This window comes from Leopardus geoffroyi, chromosome D3 (assembly GCF_018350155.1).
Source record: "Leopardus geoffroyi isolate Oge1 chromosome D3, O.geoffroyi_Oge1_pat1.0, whole genome shotgun sequence".
In the NCBI taxonomy this organism is placed as follows: domain Eukaryota; kingdom Metazoa; phylum Chordata; class Mammalia; order Carnivora; family Felidae; genus Leopardus; species Leopardus geoffroyi.
In genome coordinates, this window is record NC_059339.1 from 37,210,078 (window position 1) to 37,230,468 (window position 20,391).

General features: G+C 37.0%; 1 protein-coding gene across 9 annotated transcripts in view; it reads right to left on the minus strand.

Moving 5' to 3' along the window:
* Window positions 1–20,391, minus strand: part of ARHGAP28 (Rho GTPase activating protein 28) — a 228,510-nt gene that overhangs the window by 72,662 nt on the left and 135,457 nt on the right. For all 9 annotated transcript variants that reach the window (XM_045458487.1, XM_045458480.1, XM_045458482.1 and 6 more), the window contains exons 2-3: window positions 15,800–16,002; window positions 5,568–5,785 (exon numbers count right to left, since the gene is read on the minus strand). In XM_045458487.1, the coding sequence (XP_045314443.1) occupies window positions 5,568–5,785; window positions 15,800–15,968 (387 nt within the window). In that variant the 5' untranslated portion in view covers window positions 15,969–16,002. The remainder of the gene's footprint in view (window positions 1–5,567; window positions 5,786–15,799; window positions 16,003–20,391) is intronic.

Genomic DNA, 20,391 nt, shown 5'->3' on the forward strand with positions numbered 1-20,391 from the left:
CTGTGGAGTATATTGTCAGCTGTTTACTCCAAATCCAGTCACCTGCCTTCCTTAACAGGATCCTGATTTTTTTTTTTCTTTTTCAGGGACTTTTGTGTCCAACTAAAAAAGGTCAATTTCTTAGGCTCTTTTGAAGCTAAGGATGATCATAAAACATTTCTGGGCAATGAAAGGTAATTGGAATTCTACAGAGTAAGATTTCCAGGACACTAAGGTCGGGGAGACAGAGTAAGATGGTACAAGTTCCAGGACCATGGATATAGTGCTAGAAGTAGCCCGGCCAACTTGTAAGCAAAAGGATGAAGGTTGCATATGAATGACAAAATAGAAAGACAGGAGGAAGATGGATCCATGCTACTGCAAAGGAACACCTACCTTACCTTCTTCTTAAAGAGAGAAAAATAAACCTGTATTTGTACAACTCATGATTTCTTGGGTTTTCTGTTACATGTAGTAAAATGTATATACAGGTGATATCATCAAGTTTTTAAAAACAGGGTGCATGACTATATTTACACAATTATGTCAGTCCCACCTCTGACTAGTTGTTTATCAATTATGAAATTGGAAATAAATTAGGTTGACTATGTTACTCAATTAAATGTGTTACTGAAAGGAACATTTGATTCACATCTTCTAAATATTAGAAACAAATGTATTTGGGTCCCAGAATTCTGCTCATGATGAACAGTACTGCAGATCCTGTCACATACATCCAGAGGCTGATTTAGTATTTGTGATTTAGTGCATAATAGCTCTACTAACACAGGGGTTAAATATTTTATTCCTTTACGGTTAGAATTCCACTGAAAACTTTATTTATTAGATATTTAATTAAATCATAAAATTTTATTTGGGCCCATAGAAATAGTCATTTTTCACCTTGCTTGTTCATATTTCCTAAGTTTCCAGTAAAGATTATGTACTATTTTTATAATAAGGAAAAACACATTTTTTGGAAGGAACAAATATTACTGAAGAATCAGCACAGAACTGGGTCAAGATAGCAAAATGAACATACTGCTTTCTCTTCCCCCCACAAATCACTCAAAGTGTCAAAAGAGATACCTTTTTCAAAGAGGAGATCTAGAAACCACTAAACATTTCCATTAGCAGAACAGAAATTGTTGGATGTTCCTGGAAGATAAAAAGCAAGCAAGAATGGCTTGATAAGGGTAGAGGGAAACCTCGGCCTGAAAAAAGTTACAAGAGAAAAACATATAGAAGATAAACGCTCATCTAGAAAAAAAACACATAATCAACATTGAGAATAAAGAGAGCAGTAGGCATCCCCAATTCAGAGGACAATGGCCAAAATGACCCAAGAATGTTTTTCTGAAAAAAGCAGCCAGGAGAGCTTCCCTCCCTTTAACACTGAACAGCAGGCAGCAGCTAAATGCGATTCCAGGATAAAACCCAACAAGCGTCCTCTTGTTGACAACATGACCACTTGCCTTGGCGGGGGGGGGGGGGGGGGGTGTCCTGGTATAGTGGTCCTGGACAGAAAGTTAAATTGCCCCTCATTGGGGCCTTCTGAAAGAACACAGACAGGAGTATAAAAAGGCAAGTTAAGCTTGCCTGAAAAGCAAAAAAAAAAAAAAAAATTGTAATTCTTTTTTTTTTATTTTTATTTATTTATTTTTAAAAAATTTTTTTTTCAACGTTTATTTATTTTTGGGACATAGAGAGACAGAGCATGAACGGGGAAGGGGCAGAGAGAGAGGGAGACACAGAATCAGAAACAGGCTCCAGGCTCTGAGCCGTCAGCCCAGAGCCCGACGCGGGGCTCGAACTCACGGACCGCGAGATCGTGACCTGGCTGAAGTCGGATGCTTAACCGACTGCGCCACCCAGGCGCCCCAAAAATTGTAATTCTTTAAAACTATCATTACTTTTGCATTGATACTACATTTGTGTGTCTTTAAAGTGAAGTGTGACAGCTGACTGACACATTTCACCACTCACACAGGTCCAGACTGCTATCCACTAGGAGAGTTTTAGGGAGAAAATAAGTCTACGTAACTGCATAGGAAATATACAGTCATTACCTATACTCATCAATCAATCAATCAATCAATCAATCAACCTAGCCCTGAATTAATAGGAATTAACACCCAAATATCCAAAATCAACTGAACAATGTAATGATGCCAAAAGTAAGCAGATGACCCTGAAGAAAACAGTAATTCAAGGAAAAGAAGACACCTTGGAATTTAAGGTTTAGGGCTATTGCAGCCAAGAAACAAGAACAGATCACTAAAATAAAGAGGAAGTCAGGGGAAAGGAGATGCCTCAGCAAATTAACAGTACGGCTGTTAATTTTTTTTTAATTAATGAAAGGCAGAAGTATTGATACCACCATGAATATACGATGGTATTATATTACAGTAAGTTACGGATATAAAAAAATGAAGTGGAAAGGACAGCCACAGATACACACAAACCAAGCCCGGAATAACAAGAGAACATTTAAGAGATACTGAGGTTCAATCCAAAAAATGCAACAATCATCTAACGGGAGTTCCAGAAGGAGATAAGTGACAGAAGGAAGGGAATAAATACTGGTTTTAAATGTTAGAAGGCAATATGCAGAACCTGAAGAATGAATGAGCTCTCATATTGAAAGAGCTCTTTTAGCAGTGACTAGGATGAATGTTTTCAAAAGGTAAAACTGGTGAAATTGCAAGGTTCCAACAATAAACATAAAGTTCAAAAAACTTCCACATTTGTATATAAAGGAACTCATGCCTCATTGGTGGAGATACTGTGCTTCCCATAGACCAACAGTACACGAGAGAAGATAATGAACGAGTAACTCCAAAATTCTGGAGGCAAATTATTCTGAGCATGGGATTCAGTGTGCAAAATACATTAAGAAAAGAGGAGTGTAATCTACATATCTATCTTTTAAATTACTGAATTTATATCTTCACTAGGTAAGTACACGGGGTCAGATTCACATGCCTAAGATTAATGCAAAATTACCTTATGACACTTATGATGTTAAATTTTCGTTAAGAAAATGAAATGGAAACTTTAGGTGATTTTCTATTAATGTACGTAAATGATGACAAAGAAAGAAACAGCGTAGGAGAGGATATGTGGTGGGGGGGTTGGGGAGACAGGGAGAGAGAGAGGCCTATAGAGACAGGGGAAGTGAAGCAGGGGGAGACATTGAGAGAGACAGACCAGGGCTGACAGATACTTTGGGCAAGAGAAGGAGGGAAGGATGAATTGGTATTTATGCTGTCAAATTCAGATAGGAAATTTTAAAAGTTTAGGTACTTTTCTAAGAAACTTCCAAGTCTACTTGCAGAAGCAGATGCTGATTTTTTTTTAGGAAGAAAGTCTGTGAAGATGTTTATTAGGCCTGATAGACCTGTAAACTTACCATATTTTTTTAAAACGCTAGATTTATGTATTTTTTATGAAGAACAATCTGAATTTTGTAATGCCAGGCTTTCACTGACTTCCAGGTGCTGCGCTTCTATGGACAGCACAAAGACCTCTACTCCCTAGAATATATGGATTTCTTTTCAACCACTCTCCCTGTTGCACACCCATTCTCTATTCACTTCAGAACTGGGGCTTCAGCAGCAAGACTAGAAGGGAGAAGAGGAAGGTGGGCAGGGGGAAGAGCCCCGGGGGAGCATTCCCTTTATTTACCACAAATATGGTCCTTTCTCTGCCTTTGCTGGAGTTAAACACCGGTTTCCTGCACCCGCATGTTATGGAGAAGTAACAGATCTTTCGTTTCTTTTTGTACTTAAAGCCCCAATGAGTAAGTGCCCACTTTATACTTCCCTGTAGGGTCTGTGGGAAGACCACTGTTTCTATGCATCTAGGGGTCCAAAGTTTTTGGAAACCTAAAGACACACTGAATGCATTTTCTTCAGTACCTGCAGGATTCAGAGAAGCTATAGATAGTTAACTATTTTGCAATTTGCTAGGGAAGAGCAAAAATCTTAGCCTGAAGTAGTTGGAAATAGAAATAAGAAAGGAAGCATGCAGGTCAAGTTCTTAGGATTCTCTGAAGACGACCTGGCACATACATGTGAAATGACTCAGGGAATTTAAACCAGCAGGGTAAACCTTTTCTTTCATAGGCACCTTGGCCAGGACTCACATGGCTGAAGCCCTTGCTTCAAGTTGTGGGTGTTACCTTGACTCAACTACAGCTACAGAAAATCTCACTTCCAAAAAGGTAGGGGTTTCAGCTAGATTGAAAGTTCAATCAGCACAGAACTCAAAATGCACTGCCTTGGGTATATAATTATGTACAACAGAAGATTCTAGAACTGTACTGCTCAGTACATTAGCTGCAAGCCATATGTGATGATTTAGATTTAAATTAATTAAGATTAAACAAAATTAAAATTTCAGTTCCTTAGACTAGCTACACATTGGACACACTAGCTACCCATATTGGACAGCACAGAATTAGATCATTTATTTCCATCACTAGAAAGTTCTCAAGGACACTGCTATTCTAGGACATTATTAACACAAACGCAAAGGTTAACCTGGAAATGTGAGCTACCCTGGCAACTACCCAGTGTGATGAATATATCTAAGAGAAGACAGGACTTACAGATAACCTAAAGTAACTCAAAGTGGAGGGTGCCTTCAACCAAGCCTCCTACCCAAATATCCTTGAAGTTTTAGTTTATGTCATTATTGATATTACAATTAAACAGATAAGAAATGTAAATCAGAGTGATTAACTAACTTGCCCCAGGCAACTCTCTGTAACTGCAGAAGAATATCCAGTTTCTTTTTTCTACAGACTAATTATCCCCAAAATTTGAGAATCCTATTTGCATAGAGCCTAATATAGGATCTTGCACAGAGAATGTATCCGGTAAGTATTTGTTGCATCAATAATGCAGTTATTGATTTCAGTGATGCAATGAGTGAATAAATAAATGAGTGGTAAGGCAGAGCTAGCAGCAAAACCGTCCTAGCAATAGGAGAACATGACTAACACCATCAGAAGTAAAATTTGTGGCCATGGAATTGCTAAGGGTAAGCTGGAATTTCAACTAGCCATTTCTCAGAAAACATGTGATGCTTCCCTTATGGTTTTTTGAATCACTCTCTTGCCCACTTAATTAATGTTGGCATCTTTCACTTTTTACCATTTTAATTTGAACATAAAGGCTACCCTACCCACTCTCCCACCCCAACCTCCATTTAAAATTAACTACCCGAACTTGCTTAGAATACTTTGGGCCCACTTCTCTGGGGCTCCTTTGCCTGTCCACAGAATTTCCATTCAGTGTTAGATTTAAGTAAAGGCTCTGTGTATCCCATCTATAAAGATTTGCTCCATTACCAAGTAAGATATTCTCCAACTCAACCAAGAAGGAATAAAAAAGTGTTGAGGGAGACTGCTATATGAGGGAGAAGGAATGATCGCTTAAGTTTCAAATTTGTAAAATTGCACTCTTCTGTCTGCTTTAGTTTTCTCTAAAAGAGGATGGCCAACTTTTTCTAATATTTTTTTTCACGTTCTTCCCATCACCCCTAAATCAAAGCAAAACTTTTGAGCCAAGTTCATTACTTACAGGAGATTCGCTGACTCCAAAGATGTCTCTGACATCCCTAACAGATTGCTTGTTCTTTTTTCTCATGGTTTGAGTGTAAGTATTGTATCTCTTTTTCACTGCAGCTGCTTGGGTTCGAGTCAGCGTAGAGAGCAAGGCTTTGCCATCCTCCTCTTCATTACCCGAGATCAAGGTTGATAAACCCACATCTTGCAACCACTCTGCTTCGAGTTCTCCTTCTGTAAAATAACATCACCAAGGAAAGGTCAGAACATTCTCCATTTAATTAGATGGCATGTATATCTATAGGCCTGTGCATATCAGTGAATAAATAGTAAACACTATATTAAGACCAATCTTGGACCCTGAGGGCAAGTTAGGTGAAATAAATCAGAGAAAGACAAACACCATATGATACCACTTCTATGTGAAATCTTTAAAACACACACACACACACACACGCTCACAGATACAGAGGTAGGTGAAATGAGTGAAGGGAGCAAAAGGTACAAACTTCCAGTTATAAAATAAGTAAGTCACGAGGATGTCAGGTACAGTATGGTGACAATAACAGTTAATACTACTGTACTGCATAGTTGAAAGTTGCTAAGACAGTAGATCTTAAACATTGTCATTGTAAGAAAAAAAAATTCTGTAACTATGGTGATGGATATAAACAAGACTTATTGTGGTGATCACTCTGCAATGTATACAGATATCGAATCATTATGTTGTACACCTGAAACTAATGTTATATGTCGACTATACCTCAATTAAAAAAAAACACCATCCTTTTTTCCAGGGTAATTGTGGGAAAGGCCTATAGGAATTAATAAAAAGTCTGTATGATATTTTTTAAGTAAGTCAAATTTTAAAGTATTTTCTGAGAGAGTAAGGTTAATTGGCATATTTAGTAAGGTAATTTTCCTTGCCAGAAAGTTAAATATAAGCCATATCTGGACTTCCAATTTCAAACAATGATAAAATATGAATACTTAAACTAAAACCATAATAGAATAAGAATGGCTTAGTGGGGTAGGAAAAGGTTTTTCAATCACTCAAATGCTGGTTCAAATCCCAATGACACCATTTACTAGGCAAACAGCTTTGGAAAGTTTTTAGATATCTCTAGGCTTCTGTTTTGTTGGCAAAATGGAGGTAACAAGATGTACTAAGTGGCTATGATGATTGTTGTATCAATTTATTCATGATAGATGGCAAAGAATCTGGAACAGAGCATGAATTCAATAGATACTCATTCTCTTTTCTACATAGTCTGAACATTAGGTAAGTAATCTTTCCTTTTTTTCAGAAGTCAATTAAAAAGTTTAAAATTCATCATAATGAGGGTTAACTGATATTGAAAATTACATGTGCAGAAATAAAAAAAAATTAAGAATAACAACATCATGTAACAGAAAATCCACTACAGATACATTTCCGGGAACTATGCTAAACAGGCATTACCTGAATGAGATTTGTTTAAAGAGCAGATCAAATTGATTTGCAAATAGCCTGTCAAATCATCAGTCTAAGAGGCTTGGACCCTGCTCACATTGTTGTATCACATAAACAAAGCCTTCTAAATGCACTTTACAGGAACTTCTCAGCGAGGCAATTTTTTTTTTTTTTTGGTTATTTTGTGTGTGTGTGTGTGTGTGTCTGTATGTTTATTCATTTGCTTTATAAGTTATCCCTTTAACAGAAAATGCAAAGGTAAACATAAACTTAGCAGCTCTGATCCAAAATAATAAACATTTTAAATTAGTCAGTTATGACTTGGAAATTGTCTTTTACTTAGGCCACAGATAAGATTTTCATTTTTAAGACAAAATTTACAAATATAGTTCAATATGAAAGTTTTAGAAGTTGGATTTTTTCCCCTCCAACTCTGTAAGCAGTAATGAAAGAGTAGATGGAAGGAGTTAGAATTAACAGACACTGGGGTGAAGATGATCTAAATCCTTGGACTCAGACTACAGAATCTGCAGAACATATATTTTCCACAGGAAAGAAATGTTTTTGAAATCAATATTACTCCTGTAACATTGATGAATTATGGAATCACAATCCTGTGCTCATTCCTCCAGTTACCAAATGTATAACTTACACATAGAATACTCCTTTGAATTTCAACTACCTACTCAACAGTTACTTGACTCTATCAGTCGCACACCACACTCAACAAGTTCAAACCTGAACACATATTCTTCGTTCCCAACTCTAGGCCTCTTTCAGTATTCCACATTTCAGTAAGTGAAACCCACCATCCATCTAATTTAGCAAAGTAACTAACCTAGGACATGTTGTTGACATCTCCCTCCTTTACATACAAATCCAATATGTCACCAAGTCCTTTTTTTTAATATTTATTTATTTTTGAGAGAGAAAGCGCAAGCAGGGGAAGGGCAGAGAGAGGAGGGGGACAGAGTGGGTTCTGCTCTGAGCACAGAGAGCCCAATATGGGGCTTGAACTCACAAACCTTGACCCGAGCCAAAGTCGGATGCTCAACCAAAGGAGCTACCCAGGCATCCCTATCATCAAGTCCTTTTGATATTAATTCCTTATTATTTCTCAAAAATTTCCACTTTTACTTGTCTTCTGCTCTGACCTTGGCCCAAACTACCATCATCTCTCACCTGAACTACTGCAGTTGCCTCCCAGTTTTTCTTCCCATTCTTGATTCACCCCTCCAATCCATGATCCATATTGTAACTAAATCAGACCTTTCCAAATGCAAATAGAAGCCCTTTCCTGAAAGGTCACAGTTCTTCCTTGCTCTTGGGATTAAGAATAAAATGCTTGGGCCGCCTGGGTGGCTCAGTCAATTAAGCATCCGACACTTAATCTCAGCTCCTGTCTTGATCTCAGGGTTGTGAGTTCAAGCCCTGCGCTGGGCTACGCACAGGGAGTGAAGCCTACCTTTAAAAAAAAAATAATAATAAGCAAAATAAATAAAATAAAATCCTTCACACGGCCCACAGGACATGAAGCTGTTGACCTTTCCGGCCACAGCGTGTACCATACTCTCTTCATTCTCCCCTCGCTGACAGTACTTGTCTATGTTTGGTTCCTCAAAAGCCCCAAAAAGCCCCATTATATATTTTGTCACAAGGCCTTTGGACATGCCAATCCTTCTATTTGGACTCCTAATAATTGTCCATTCAATCTTTTAGATCTCAATTTATATATTTCTTTCTCAATGAAGTCTTTTTTTCCTGAATCCTTCAATCAGTCGGGCCCACTGTTACCCATCCTAATCCTGCTGTGTGTCTTTTTCTTCAGATAACTTTTCTCCCAACAGACATCTAGGTATATCATTTCATTAGTTATTTTTTTCCTCCTAGGTTATAAGCTCCATTAGAGCAGGGCATTTCTGCCTTTGTTTATAACTCCAACACCAACATTTTGCAATGCCTGTGAGAAGCAGGTACATATATTTGTTGAATTAATTAAATCCCAGTTGAAATATTTAATTATTCTAAGTGAGAAAATGAAGAATGCAAAACATCAACTTTCAAAACTGAATGTAGCTGTCACACATACCATTCTGTACTAAAAATCCACCTAGTTAGTAACTTTGTTAGAGAAAGATACCAAAAAGGGAATAAAATTTTCTAGTAAAATAGAGTAGCTTGTAGAGAAATAACAGTTCTGCGTATAACAGTTATGAACTCTGAACTAAGTACATAAAATAACTATTTGAGGGTAATGGAGAAGAACCAAGTGTAGGCAGAAACTGAAAAATAATTAAATTTTGATACAAGAAAATGTACTGTGTGAGATTTGTACCTATACAACTTTTCAACTGAGTCCTTTCCCAATCCCTACGTTACACCAGGGGTAGAACACAACTGAAAACCAAAGCCTTATTTATTTGAAGAGTCAGGGGATGCAATAAGGGATTATTACTAGGACGGCTGGAAAGTGAGGGGCACATTCCTGTTAGGAGGGAGCCACACAGGAGAGAGCTCCAAAATCTGCACAAACTCTGATCAAATCCTTAACTAAACATTAAACCAAAAAGGCATATGTGAGGCTCCAGCATCCTATTGAAAAACAGCAGCCAAAAGGGCTAAAATAAATGAGCAAGGTTACAGAGAGTGCATAGAGCAGAAAAGATGGTGTTGTGAGGATGAGTCCAATCTATGAAAATTGCTATGAAATTAACTCCCTTTAGAGAAAGATAATGGGATACAGAGTCTCTGAAAGATATCAACAATGTTATAATATTACATTCTCAATGATGTTACAATAGGTAGGATATAATAAAAAGGAAAACAAAAAAAAAAATAGACTAATTTGTCAAGAGAAAAGGTCATCAATAAAAAGTGACTCTGAGAGGACTCTGAAGTTGGACAAGGACTTTAAGGAAAAAATTATCATGAGGGAATAATTAATTCCAGCAAAGAAATGAAAAATAGAAAAAATGAAACTAAAAAAATCTAAAATTCAAATTATAAAATTAAAACATATTAAATTTAAAAAATTGCTGTAAAGGCTTAATGGTGTATTAGAGACTTTAAAAGAAAGGACTGGTAAACTTGAAGATGAAATCAGTAGAAATTATTCAATCTGAAAGAGAGAAAAATATTTTAAAATATTTAAAACAGAGCCCAAGGGACCTATTGGGAATGGTTAAGTATTGTAATATATGTATACTTTGAGTTTCAGAAAAGAGAGAGAGTAGTGAAGAAAAAAACATATTTGAAGAAATAATATCCAAAAGTTTCCAAAATTTGTTGAAAAACCAGTTAGCTTAACTAATACAAAGTAGGTCAAATACAATAGAAAACTGCACTTAGGCATCCTAAAGAGAACCTGCTGAAAACCAAAGAGAGAAAATTTGAAAGCAGTCAAAGAGAACATATTACATATAGGGAAGCAACAATATGAAGGCACTGAGTCCTTATTAGAAGCAGTGAAGATCAGAACACAGTAAGATGATGTTTAAAAAATCCTGAATGAAAATAAAAACCTGTCAACCAATAATTATATGTCTAGCAAAAATATCCTTCAAGAACAAAGGTAAAATAGTCATTATCACATGAATGAAAACTAAGAAATGTATCACCAGCAAACTTGCTCTGTAATATATGCTAAAGGAAGCTCTTTAGGGTAAAGGGAAAAGATGTCAGATGGATACTGGATATACAAAAAAGAAGTAGTGGAGGGGCACCTGAGTGGCTCAGTCAGTTAAGCACCTGACTTCAGCTTATGGTTCGGGAATCTGAGCCCTGCGTTGGGCTCTGTGCTGACAGCTCAGAGCCTGAGCCTGCTTCAGATTCTGTGTCTCCCTCTCTCTCTGCCCCTCCCCTGCTCTCTCTCTCTCTCTCTCAAAAACAAATAAACATAAAAAAAAACAAAATAAGAAAAGTAGTGGAAATGTTAAACATTCAGATTTGATATCTTTAAAAGACATATGGCTACTTCTTCCCTCAAAATTAAGTCTTAAAGCCTAAAGATATTAGTTAGAGCACAGCAAGGCAGTCATTTATGCAGAGGAGCAGGGATGTTAGAGCCCAAGTGGGATGAGCAGGGCAACTATGAAAAGGAGAGGGGAAATTGATAACATATAAAGGGATTAATCAAATAAATATATATATGTAAGATAGTGGAAGCCACTGTCTAAGAAGGGAATCACAAATATAGAAGGAAAAGTAGAATTAACCTAGCTGATTTCCAGATCAAATATGGAACACTTTCAATATCAAAACAGATTACAGTAAAAGATAACCCACTAACAAATAACACATTAAATAAACCAGGAGCCCATTCTGATATAAAAAAATAATATGGGGCACCTGGGTGGCTCAGTTGCTTAAGCTTCTGACCTCAGCTCAGGTCATGATCTCATGGTTCGTGAGTCTGAGCCCCACATTGGGCTCTGTGCTGACAACTCAGAGCCTGGAGCCTGTTTCAGATTCTATGTCTCTGTCTCTCTCTGCCCCTCCCCTGCTCATGCTCTGTCTCTCTCTCTCTCAAAAAATAAATAATAAAACATAAAAAAGAAATAATTTGACAGCTTGATATAGAATATTTTATTTCCACAAAATATTTATTTTTTATTTTTATTTTTTTAATATGAAATTTATTGTCAAATTGGTTTCCATACAACACCCAGTGCTCATCCCAACAGGTGCCCTCCTCAAAACCCATCACCCACCCTCTCCTCCCTCCCACCCCCCATCAACCCTCAGTTTGTTCTCAGTTTTTAAGAGTCTCTTATGGTTTGGCTCTCTCCCTCTCTAACTTTTTTTTTTTTCTCCTTCCCCTCCCCCATCGTCTTCTGTTAAGTTTCTCAGGATCCACATTAAGAGTGAAAACATATGGTGTCTGTCTTTCTCTGTGTGACTTATTTCACTTGGCATAACACTCTCCAGTTCCATCCATGTTGCTACAAAAGGCCATATTTCATTCTTTCTCATTGCTATGTAGTATTCCATTGTGTACATAAACCACAAGTTCTTTATCCATTCATCAGTTGATGGACATTTAGGCTCTTTCCATAATTTGGCTGTTGTTGAAAGTGCTGCTATAAACATTGGGGTACAAGTGCCCCTATGCATCAGTACTCCTGTATCCCTTGGGTAAATTCCTAGCAGTGCTACTGCTGGGTCATAGGGGAGATCTATTTTTAATTTTTTGAGGCCTCCATACTGTTTTCCAGAGCAGCTGCACGAGTTTGCATTCCCACCAACAGTGCAAGAGGGTTCCCGTTTCTCCACATCCTCTCCAGCATCTATAGTCTCCTGATTTGTTCCTTTTAGCCACTCTGACTGGTGTGAGGTGGTATCTGAGTGTGGTTTTGATTTCCACAAAATATTTATTGATCACAAAGATGAAAGTAGTAACTTCACAGGGAGAGACCTTGTTAATACCACCTGAAGTGATTCAAGTAGACATCATCATTAATGGGAAAATCAAAACTATATGCCACCTGATAGGACGCAATGAAAAGAATACAGACAGCATCATGATCTGCAAAGATGCAGAGCCTGAATCTGAATCATCAGGAAACACCAGACAAATCCAAACGAGGAATATTCTACAAAATAGCCTGTAATCTTCAAAAGCTTCAAGGTCACATATGTATATATGTGTGTGTGTGTGTGTGTGTGTGTATGTATATATATATATATATATATATATATATATATATATATATATATATATATATATATATAAAAGCCCTGAGAAACCATTCTAGATGTAAAGAAACAAAAGAAACATGGCAATGAAGTACAAGTGATTCTGAACTGGATTCTTTTGTTATAAAAGATAATATAGGAAATATACGAACATTTAAATGCAGTCAGGATTGGATAACAGTGATGTATCAAAAATAATTTCTTGGGATGCCTGGGTGGCTCAGTCAGTTGAGTGACTGACTTTGGCTCAGATCATGATCTCACGGTTCATGGGTTCGAGCCCTGCATTGGACTCTGTGCTGACAGCTCAGAGCCTGGAGCCTGCTTCAAATTCTGTGTCTCCCTCTCTCTCTCTGCCCCCTTCCCTGCCTGTGCCTGTGCCTCTCTCAAAAGTAAATAAATAAACATTTAAAAATAATAATAATAATTTCTTCATTTCAGTAGTTATACTGTCACTATATACAGAACAGCTGCGCGCGCGCGCGCGCACACACACACACACACACACACACACACACAGACAAATCTATAATCCACAATCATTAGAGTTGGAGATTTTACCAACTTCCTATCCATAACTGACAGAATAGACAAAAGTGTATGTGTATATATATTTTACAAAATTAAAACATATAATATACATACATTATATCTTAGATATATTCTATATATCTAAAGACCTAAAGTACTTGTGAGTAACAGGGGCAGTTGGCAAGTTACTTTCAAATGGTCAAATGGCTCCAGACCAAAAAGAAGGTTATTTAAGTTGTATTTGCAGTTTTTCTGTAGGTTTTAAATTGTTCCACAATAAAAAAAAATGTATGTTCATATAAACAGTGCTGTATTGATGGTGGTACAACATGTGTAGATGTTACACACCTACAACAGTACCAAGTGCTGTTGCCTATAGCAGGAGTTGCATGCACCACCAGAAGCTAAGAGAAAGGAATGGAACAGAGAAGCTGCTGACACCTTGACTTCCAGTCTCCACAACTGCAAGAAAGTAAATTTCTGCTGTTTTAAGCCACGGGGTTTTGGGGTACTTTGTTACAGCAGCCCTAGGAAACTAATACAAACTGCCTAGTAATAAAAGGAGAGGAACTACTGATACACCAGATGAATCTCAAAAACACTATGTTCAGTGAAAGAAGTGATAGAAGCAAAACCCCAGGGCACCTGAGTGGCTCAGTCGGTTGAGTGGCTCAGTCGGTTAAGTGGCCAACTTCGGCTCAGGTCATGATCTCACAGTTTGTGAGTTCAAGTCCCGTGTTGGGCTCTGTGCTGACAGCTCAGAGCCTGGAGCCTGCTTCAGATTCTGTGTCTCCCTCTCTCTCTGTCTCTCTCTCAAAAATAAATAACAAACATTAAAAAAATATATTAAAAAAAAAAAGCGAAACCCCAAACTAATCTATGAAACAAGAACATCAGAATCATGGTTGCTTCTGGCCAGAGAACAGCAGTCATGGGAGTGACAAGATTGGGGAAAAGCATGAAGACATTTTCTGAGTTGACTGAAATGTTATCTTTCTTGATTAATGTGAGGCTACAAAGTTAGCATCAGTCAAACATCACTGAATTGTACACTTAAAGTTCTGTGTGAATAGCTCAAGGGGAAAAATCCGTAAATAAATATGAAAGTCTAGTTAATAAGTATGTTTTTTGTAGAAGTTTAGGTTAGCAAACCTGAAAATATTTTCTGTGTACTCTAGGTTTGAGCAAATGATAGTAGAAACCAGGTGTCTCATTATTGGAGGAGTTATAAATACAGAAAAAAAAAAGAAGAAGGCAACAACAAATCTTGTGGTGAATTGGAATGGAAGGTTATGAGTATGAACTCATGTTTTTTTAATATAGATAGCTAGCTAGTTTGAAAAAAGGGATGAAGAATAAAAGGTATTTTCCTTCATGTGTCTTTCTATCTCTCTGGATCTAAAAAGGCAAGATGGAAGGGTGTAGGTAAACGGAGTAAGAATACACCACACTGATGGAGATGGTTTCCTTGAACGGATTTTCATTCAATGTGTGGTGGGACTTTTATTTCTAATGATTTGTGACATATACTAATTGTGGTGCACATAAACTACTATTTTTCAGACCTAAGAAGGACAGACTTACAAGCAAAGGAATGAGTAGTGAAAACTTTTTTTTATTTTTGAGAAAGAGTGAGAGAGAGAGAGAGGGGGAGAGAGAGAGAGAGAGACAATGTGTGCATGCAAGCAGGGGAGGGGCAAAGACAGAGGGAGACAGAGAATCCCAAGCAGTCTCCCTACTGTCAGCACAGAGACCAACTCGGGGGATCATGACCTGAGCCAAAATCAAGAGTCAGAGACTTAACCAACTAAGTCACCCAGGTGCCCCAGAATGAAAACTTTTTAAAAGTTTTGGTCATTGTCTTGAGATTAATCCCTGGCTAATGGAAACATTCTTAGGTGGGTACTTACTTAACTACCTTCAGTCTTTCTTGGATATCTTATGTATTTACTTGGTGATAGAGAGCAACTGAGATGACCTATACTTTTAATCCAAAGGTAGTAATTTAGCTCTTTTTAATAATTAAGGACAATTATATTTTTTCTAGTTCTCAATCTTCTGTTTCGTTTCACTAAAAATTGGTATATTTGACATAGCTTTTACTTTGAGAAATACAAGATAATCTATTCCTTAAATACAGTAATACTAGTAGATGCTGCAAAACCAAATATTTTTTTCCTCTACAATTATACTGGCATCTTTTTTCTTTCTCTTTCTTTTTTTTGTAATTAATAGTCAAGTGTACAAATGTAAAAGCCATCAAAATTAGAATACTCAATCTGCCAGATGATAATGAATCAAATCAATGATAGGCACAGCATGCCTAAGCAGTGATACGTCAGAAATCAAGTTGGATGTCGACAGCTCTTCTTGTTAGGACATGTCACTGTTTATAGAAGCCACCATGAGCCAGTCCAACAGATATAAATGAGTGGGAGCTTGTAGCTGATATGCCAAATTCTACTGATTTCATTTGTTAAACTACTACTAGAATGATTTCCATTTGCGAACACAACAAGACATACGAAGAAAGATAGTAAACACACGGGAAGAGAGATCCAACACCTTACCATCCACAGGCTTGACCTCAGCTGGTATCTGCTCTTCCTGTGCTCTCATGCTACTCTCTTTAATGCTTTCTATTTCCCGCAAGAAGTCCTCCATGGAGGTGCTGTCTATGGAGGCTTGTGAGTTGGAACGGTTAAATGCAGGCGAATGTAGGGACTCATTGGAGAGCATTCTGTTAATTCTTCGGCAGCGAGGAATAGATTTTCTGAGGAAACAACAATATCTGTTGTTAATAAAAATTAGTGTCTTTTAATGTTACAAATCATGAAATAAAATTTATGTTTAAAATCAATGGAGAAATAGAGTTAAGTGTGATAGAGTGGGCTTTGAGAGAATAATCTCCACTCAGTGGTGGCCCTTCTTTATTCCCTATAATTCATAATGATTCTCTGGCCATGTAGGAATCACCGTGATAATACTTTTTATAATTTTCACACACTTACAAAGCATGCAGTTACTTGTATTGGCCAAAGCATAGAGTTTAGGGCAATATCTCTGATGAATACAGATGCAAAATCTTCAACAGATTATTAGCAAACTGAATTCAACAATCCATTAAAAAAATCATTCACCACCAAGTGGGATTTATTCCAGAGATTCAAGAGTGGCTCAATATCTGCAAATCAATCACAGGATATATCACATTAGCAAAATAAAGGATATAAACCATATGATCATCTCAATAGATGCAGAAAAATCATTTGACAAAATTCAACATCCACTCATGATAAAACTTCACAGCAAAATATAGAAGGAACATAATAATAAGTCCAGATATTACAAACCCACAGCTAACATCATACTCAATGGTAAAAAGCTGAAAGTTTTTCCACTAAGATCAGGAGCAAACCAGGATGTCCACTCTCATACTTATATTCAATATAGTACTGGAAGTTCTAGCCATAGAAATCAGATAAGAAAAAGATATAAGATGCTTCTAAATTTGGAAGAAAGATGTAAAACTGTCAGTATTTGCAGATGACATGATACTATATATAGAAAACCCCAAAAATACCATGAAAAACTATTAGAATTAACACAAGAATTCAATAAAGCTGCAGGATACAAAATTTACATGCTGAAATCTGTTGTATTTCTATACACTAATAATGAACTAGCAGAAAGAGAAATTAATTAAACAATCCTATTTACACATGCATCAAAAAGAATAAAAGACCTAGAAGTAAATTTCACCAAGAAGGTGAAAGACCCTTACTCTGAAAACTATATGACACTGATGAGAGAAGTTGAAGATGACCCAAATAAATAGAAACATACACCATGTTCATGGATTGGAAGAATCAATATTGTAAAAATGGCCATACTACCCAAGCAATCCAAAAATTCAATATAATCCCTGTCAAAATAACAACAGTATTTTTCACAAAACAAGAACAAATAATCCTAAAATTTGTTAGGATTTCTCAAAGAAATCCTAAGATTTCTCAAAGAATTTCTCAAAGATTTCTCAAAGAAATCTTGAGAAAGAACAAGTTGGAGGTATCATGATTGCAGATTTCAAATTATATTACAAAGCTATAGTAATCAAAACAGTATGGTACTGGCACAACAAGACACGTAGATCAACGAAACAAAATAGAGAGCCCAGAAATAAGCCCACACTCACACGGTCAGTTAATCTATGACAAAAGAGGCAAGCATATACACAATGGGGAAAAGAGAGTCTCTTTAATAAATGGTGTTGGGAAAATTAGACAGGTACACGCAAAGGAATAAAAGTGAACCACCTGCTTACACCAGACACTAAAATAAACTCAAAATGGATTAAAGACTTAAATGTAAGACCTGAAACCATAAAACTCCTAAAGGAAGACATAGGCAGCAAACTCTTGGACATCAGTCTTAGTAGTATTCTTTTCAATGTGTCTCTTCAGGCAAGGGCAACAAAAGCAAAAATAAACAATTGTGACTCCATCTAACTAAAATCTTTTGGACAGTGAAGGAAACCATTAACAAAACAAAAAGGCAATCTACTGAATGGAGAAGTTATTTGCAAATGATGTATGTGGTAAGGGGTGTATGGTACGTACTAGAAGGCTGTTTGTGCAAGCACACCCTGAATGTCTGTGTTAATCACTATCTTGAGAATGCAGAGATCCTATCCTCCTTCTATATTCCCATCAAACAGAATAGGTAGAAGAACATGTTGTTCAGTATTCAAGGTTAGGAGATCCAATGGTGGCCAACCCAATATCTCCCTTGTAACAAAGAATGTCTGGATGCTAGGCCTCAATCTCCTTGGAACACTGGCCGTGCACAGAAGGGAAGGGCTACAGATAGCTGCTAGATTAGTTGCTACACTATAAAAACTTATTGCATGTGGATTCCAGAAGTGGATGCTTTGTCCAGTTGGCCACTTCTGGATTTCCTGTATGTAAGTTCCCCAAATAAACCTATGTCTTGATCTCTGTCTCTAAGTCACTCTTTTAGCCTTGCCAGACCATCATCTACCCTTGGCTTAGAGTCTGCTGGTGTGTGGCTACACAAAGGGTTAAAATCCAAAATATATAAAAACTCATAAAACTCAATACCAAAAAAAAGTCCAACTAAAAATGGACAGACGATGGGGCACCTGGGTGGCTCAGTCAGTTGACTGTCCGACTTTGGCTCAGGCCATGATCTCGCAGTTCGTGAGTTCCAGCCCCGTGTCAGGCTCTGTGCTGATGGCTCGGAGCCTGGAGCCTGTTTCAGATTCTGTGTCTCCCTCTCTCTACCCCTTCCCCGCTCATGCTCTGTCTCTCTCTGTCTCTCAAAAATGAATAAACGTTAAAAAAAATTTTTTTAAATGGGCAGATGACCTAAATAGACACTTTTCCAAAGAAGACATACAAATAGCCAACAGACACATAAAAAGATGCTCAACATTGTTAGTCATCAGGGAAATGCAAATCAAAACCAAAACGAGTGACACCATTTTGACATCTGACACCAGTCACAGTGGCTAGTTTCAAAAAAACAAGAAATAACAAGTTTTGACAAGGACGTGGAGAAAAAGGAATGCCTGTGTACTGTTGGTGAGAATGTACACTGGTGAAGCCGCTACAAAAAACAGTGTGAAGGTTCTTCAAAATTTTTCAAATAGGAATACCATACAATCCAGTAATTCTACTTCTGGGTATTTACCTGAAGAAAATGAAAACACTAATTCAAAAAGATATATGCACCCCTATATTTATTGCAGCATTATTTATAATAGCCAAGATATGGAAGCAACCTGAGTGTCCATTGATATGATGAATGGATACAGAACGTGATGTATATATGTACACATGCACACACACACACAATATGGAATATTATTGAGACTTAAAAAGAACAAAATCTTGCCATTTCAACAACATGAATGGACCTAGAGATTATTATGCTAAGTGAAATAAATCAGAGAAAGACAAATACCATAGGATTTCACTTATATGTGGAATCTAAAAAATAAAACAAATGAACAACTAACAACAAAACAGACTCTTAAATACAGAGAACTGATGGTTGCCAGAGGGGAGGAGACTAGGACCATGGGTGAAACAGCTGAAGGACATTAAGAGACATAAAATTCCAGTTATAAAATAAATCACAGGGATGAAAAGTACAGCAAGGGGAATATAGTCAATAATATTGTAATAATACTGTATGGTGGCAGATAGTGACTAGTTATCATGGGAAGAATTTTTGTAAATGTTATAAATATATAAATGTCAAATCACTATGATGGACACCTCAAACTCATATAATATTGTATGTCAACTATATTTCAACTAAAAGTACATATAGTAAAAGTTAGCTTTGGAAAAGTATCTAAGATGATGACAGAGAAGGTGTAAAAAGTTGGCTGCTCACACCCACTAGAATGGCTACTATCAAAAAAAAGAGAAAGCAAGTGTTGGCAAGAATGTGGAGAAAATGGAACCCTTGTTCACTGTTGGTAAGTCGAGTTTCTGTGGACAACAGTATGGCAGTTCCTCAAAAAATTACATATAGAATTACCATTTGATGCAGTAATTCCACTCCTAGGTATATATACCCAAAGGAATTGAAACAGGGTCTTAAAGAGAAATCCATACACTGTGTTAATAGCAGTGTTATTCCTGATAGCCGTAAGGTGGAAGCAACTTTGACAGATGAATGGATAAGTGAATGTGGTCTATACATATAATAAAATGTTATTTAGCCTTAAAAAAGAAGGAAATTCTGATACATGCTACCACATGACTAAACCTTGAGGACATTATGATAAGTGAAATAAGCCAGTCACAAGACAAATGCTGTATGATTCCATTCATAAGAGGTATGTACAGAAGTTAAAATCATAGAGACAAATAGCAGAGTGGTGCTTTCTGGGCTCTGTGGGGATGAGGAAATGGGGAATTTTTGTTTAACAAGTATAGAGTTTCAGTTTTACAAGAGAAAGAGAGTTCTGAAGAGGGATAGTAGAGGTAGTTGCACAACAATGTGAATATACTTGATACCACTGAGCTAGCTGTATGCTTAAAAAATGGTTGGGGTGCCTGGCTGGCTCAGTCAGTTGAGCGTCCGACTTCAGCTTGGGTCATGACCTCACGGTCCGTGGGTTCGAGCC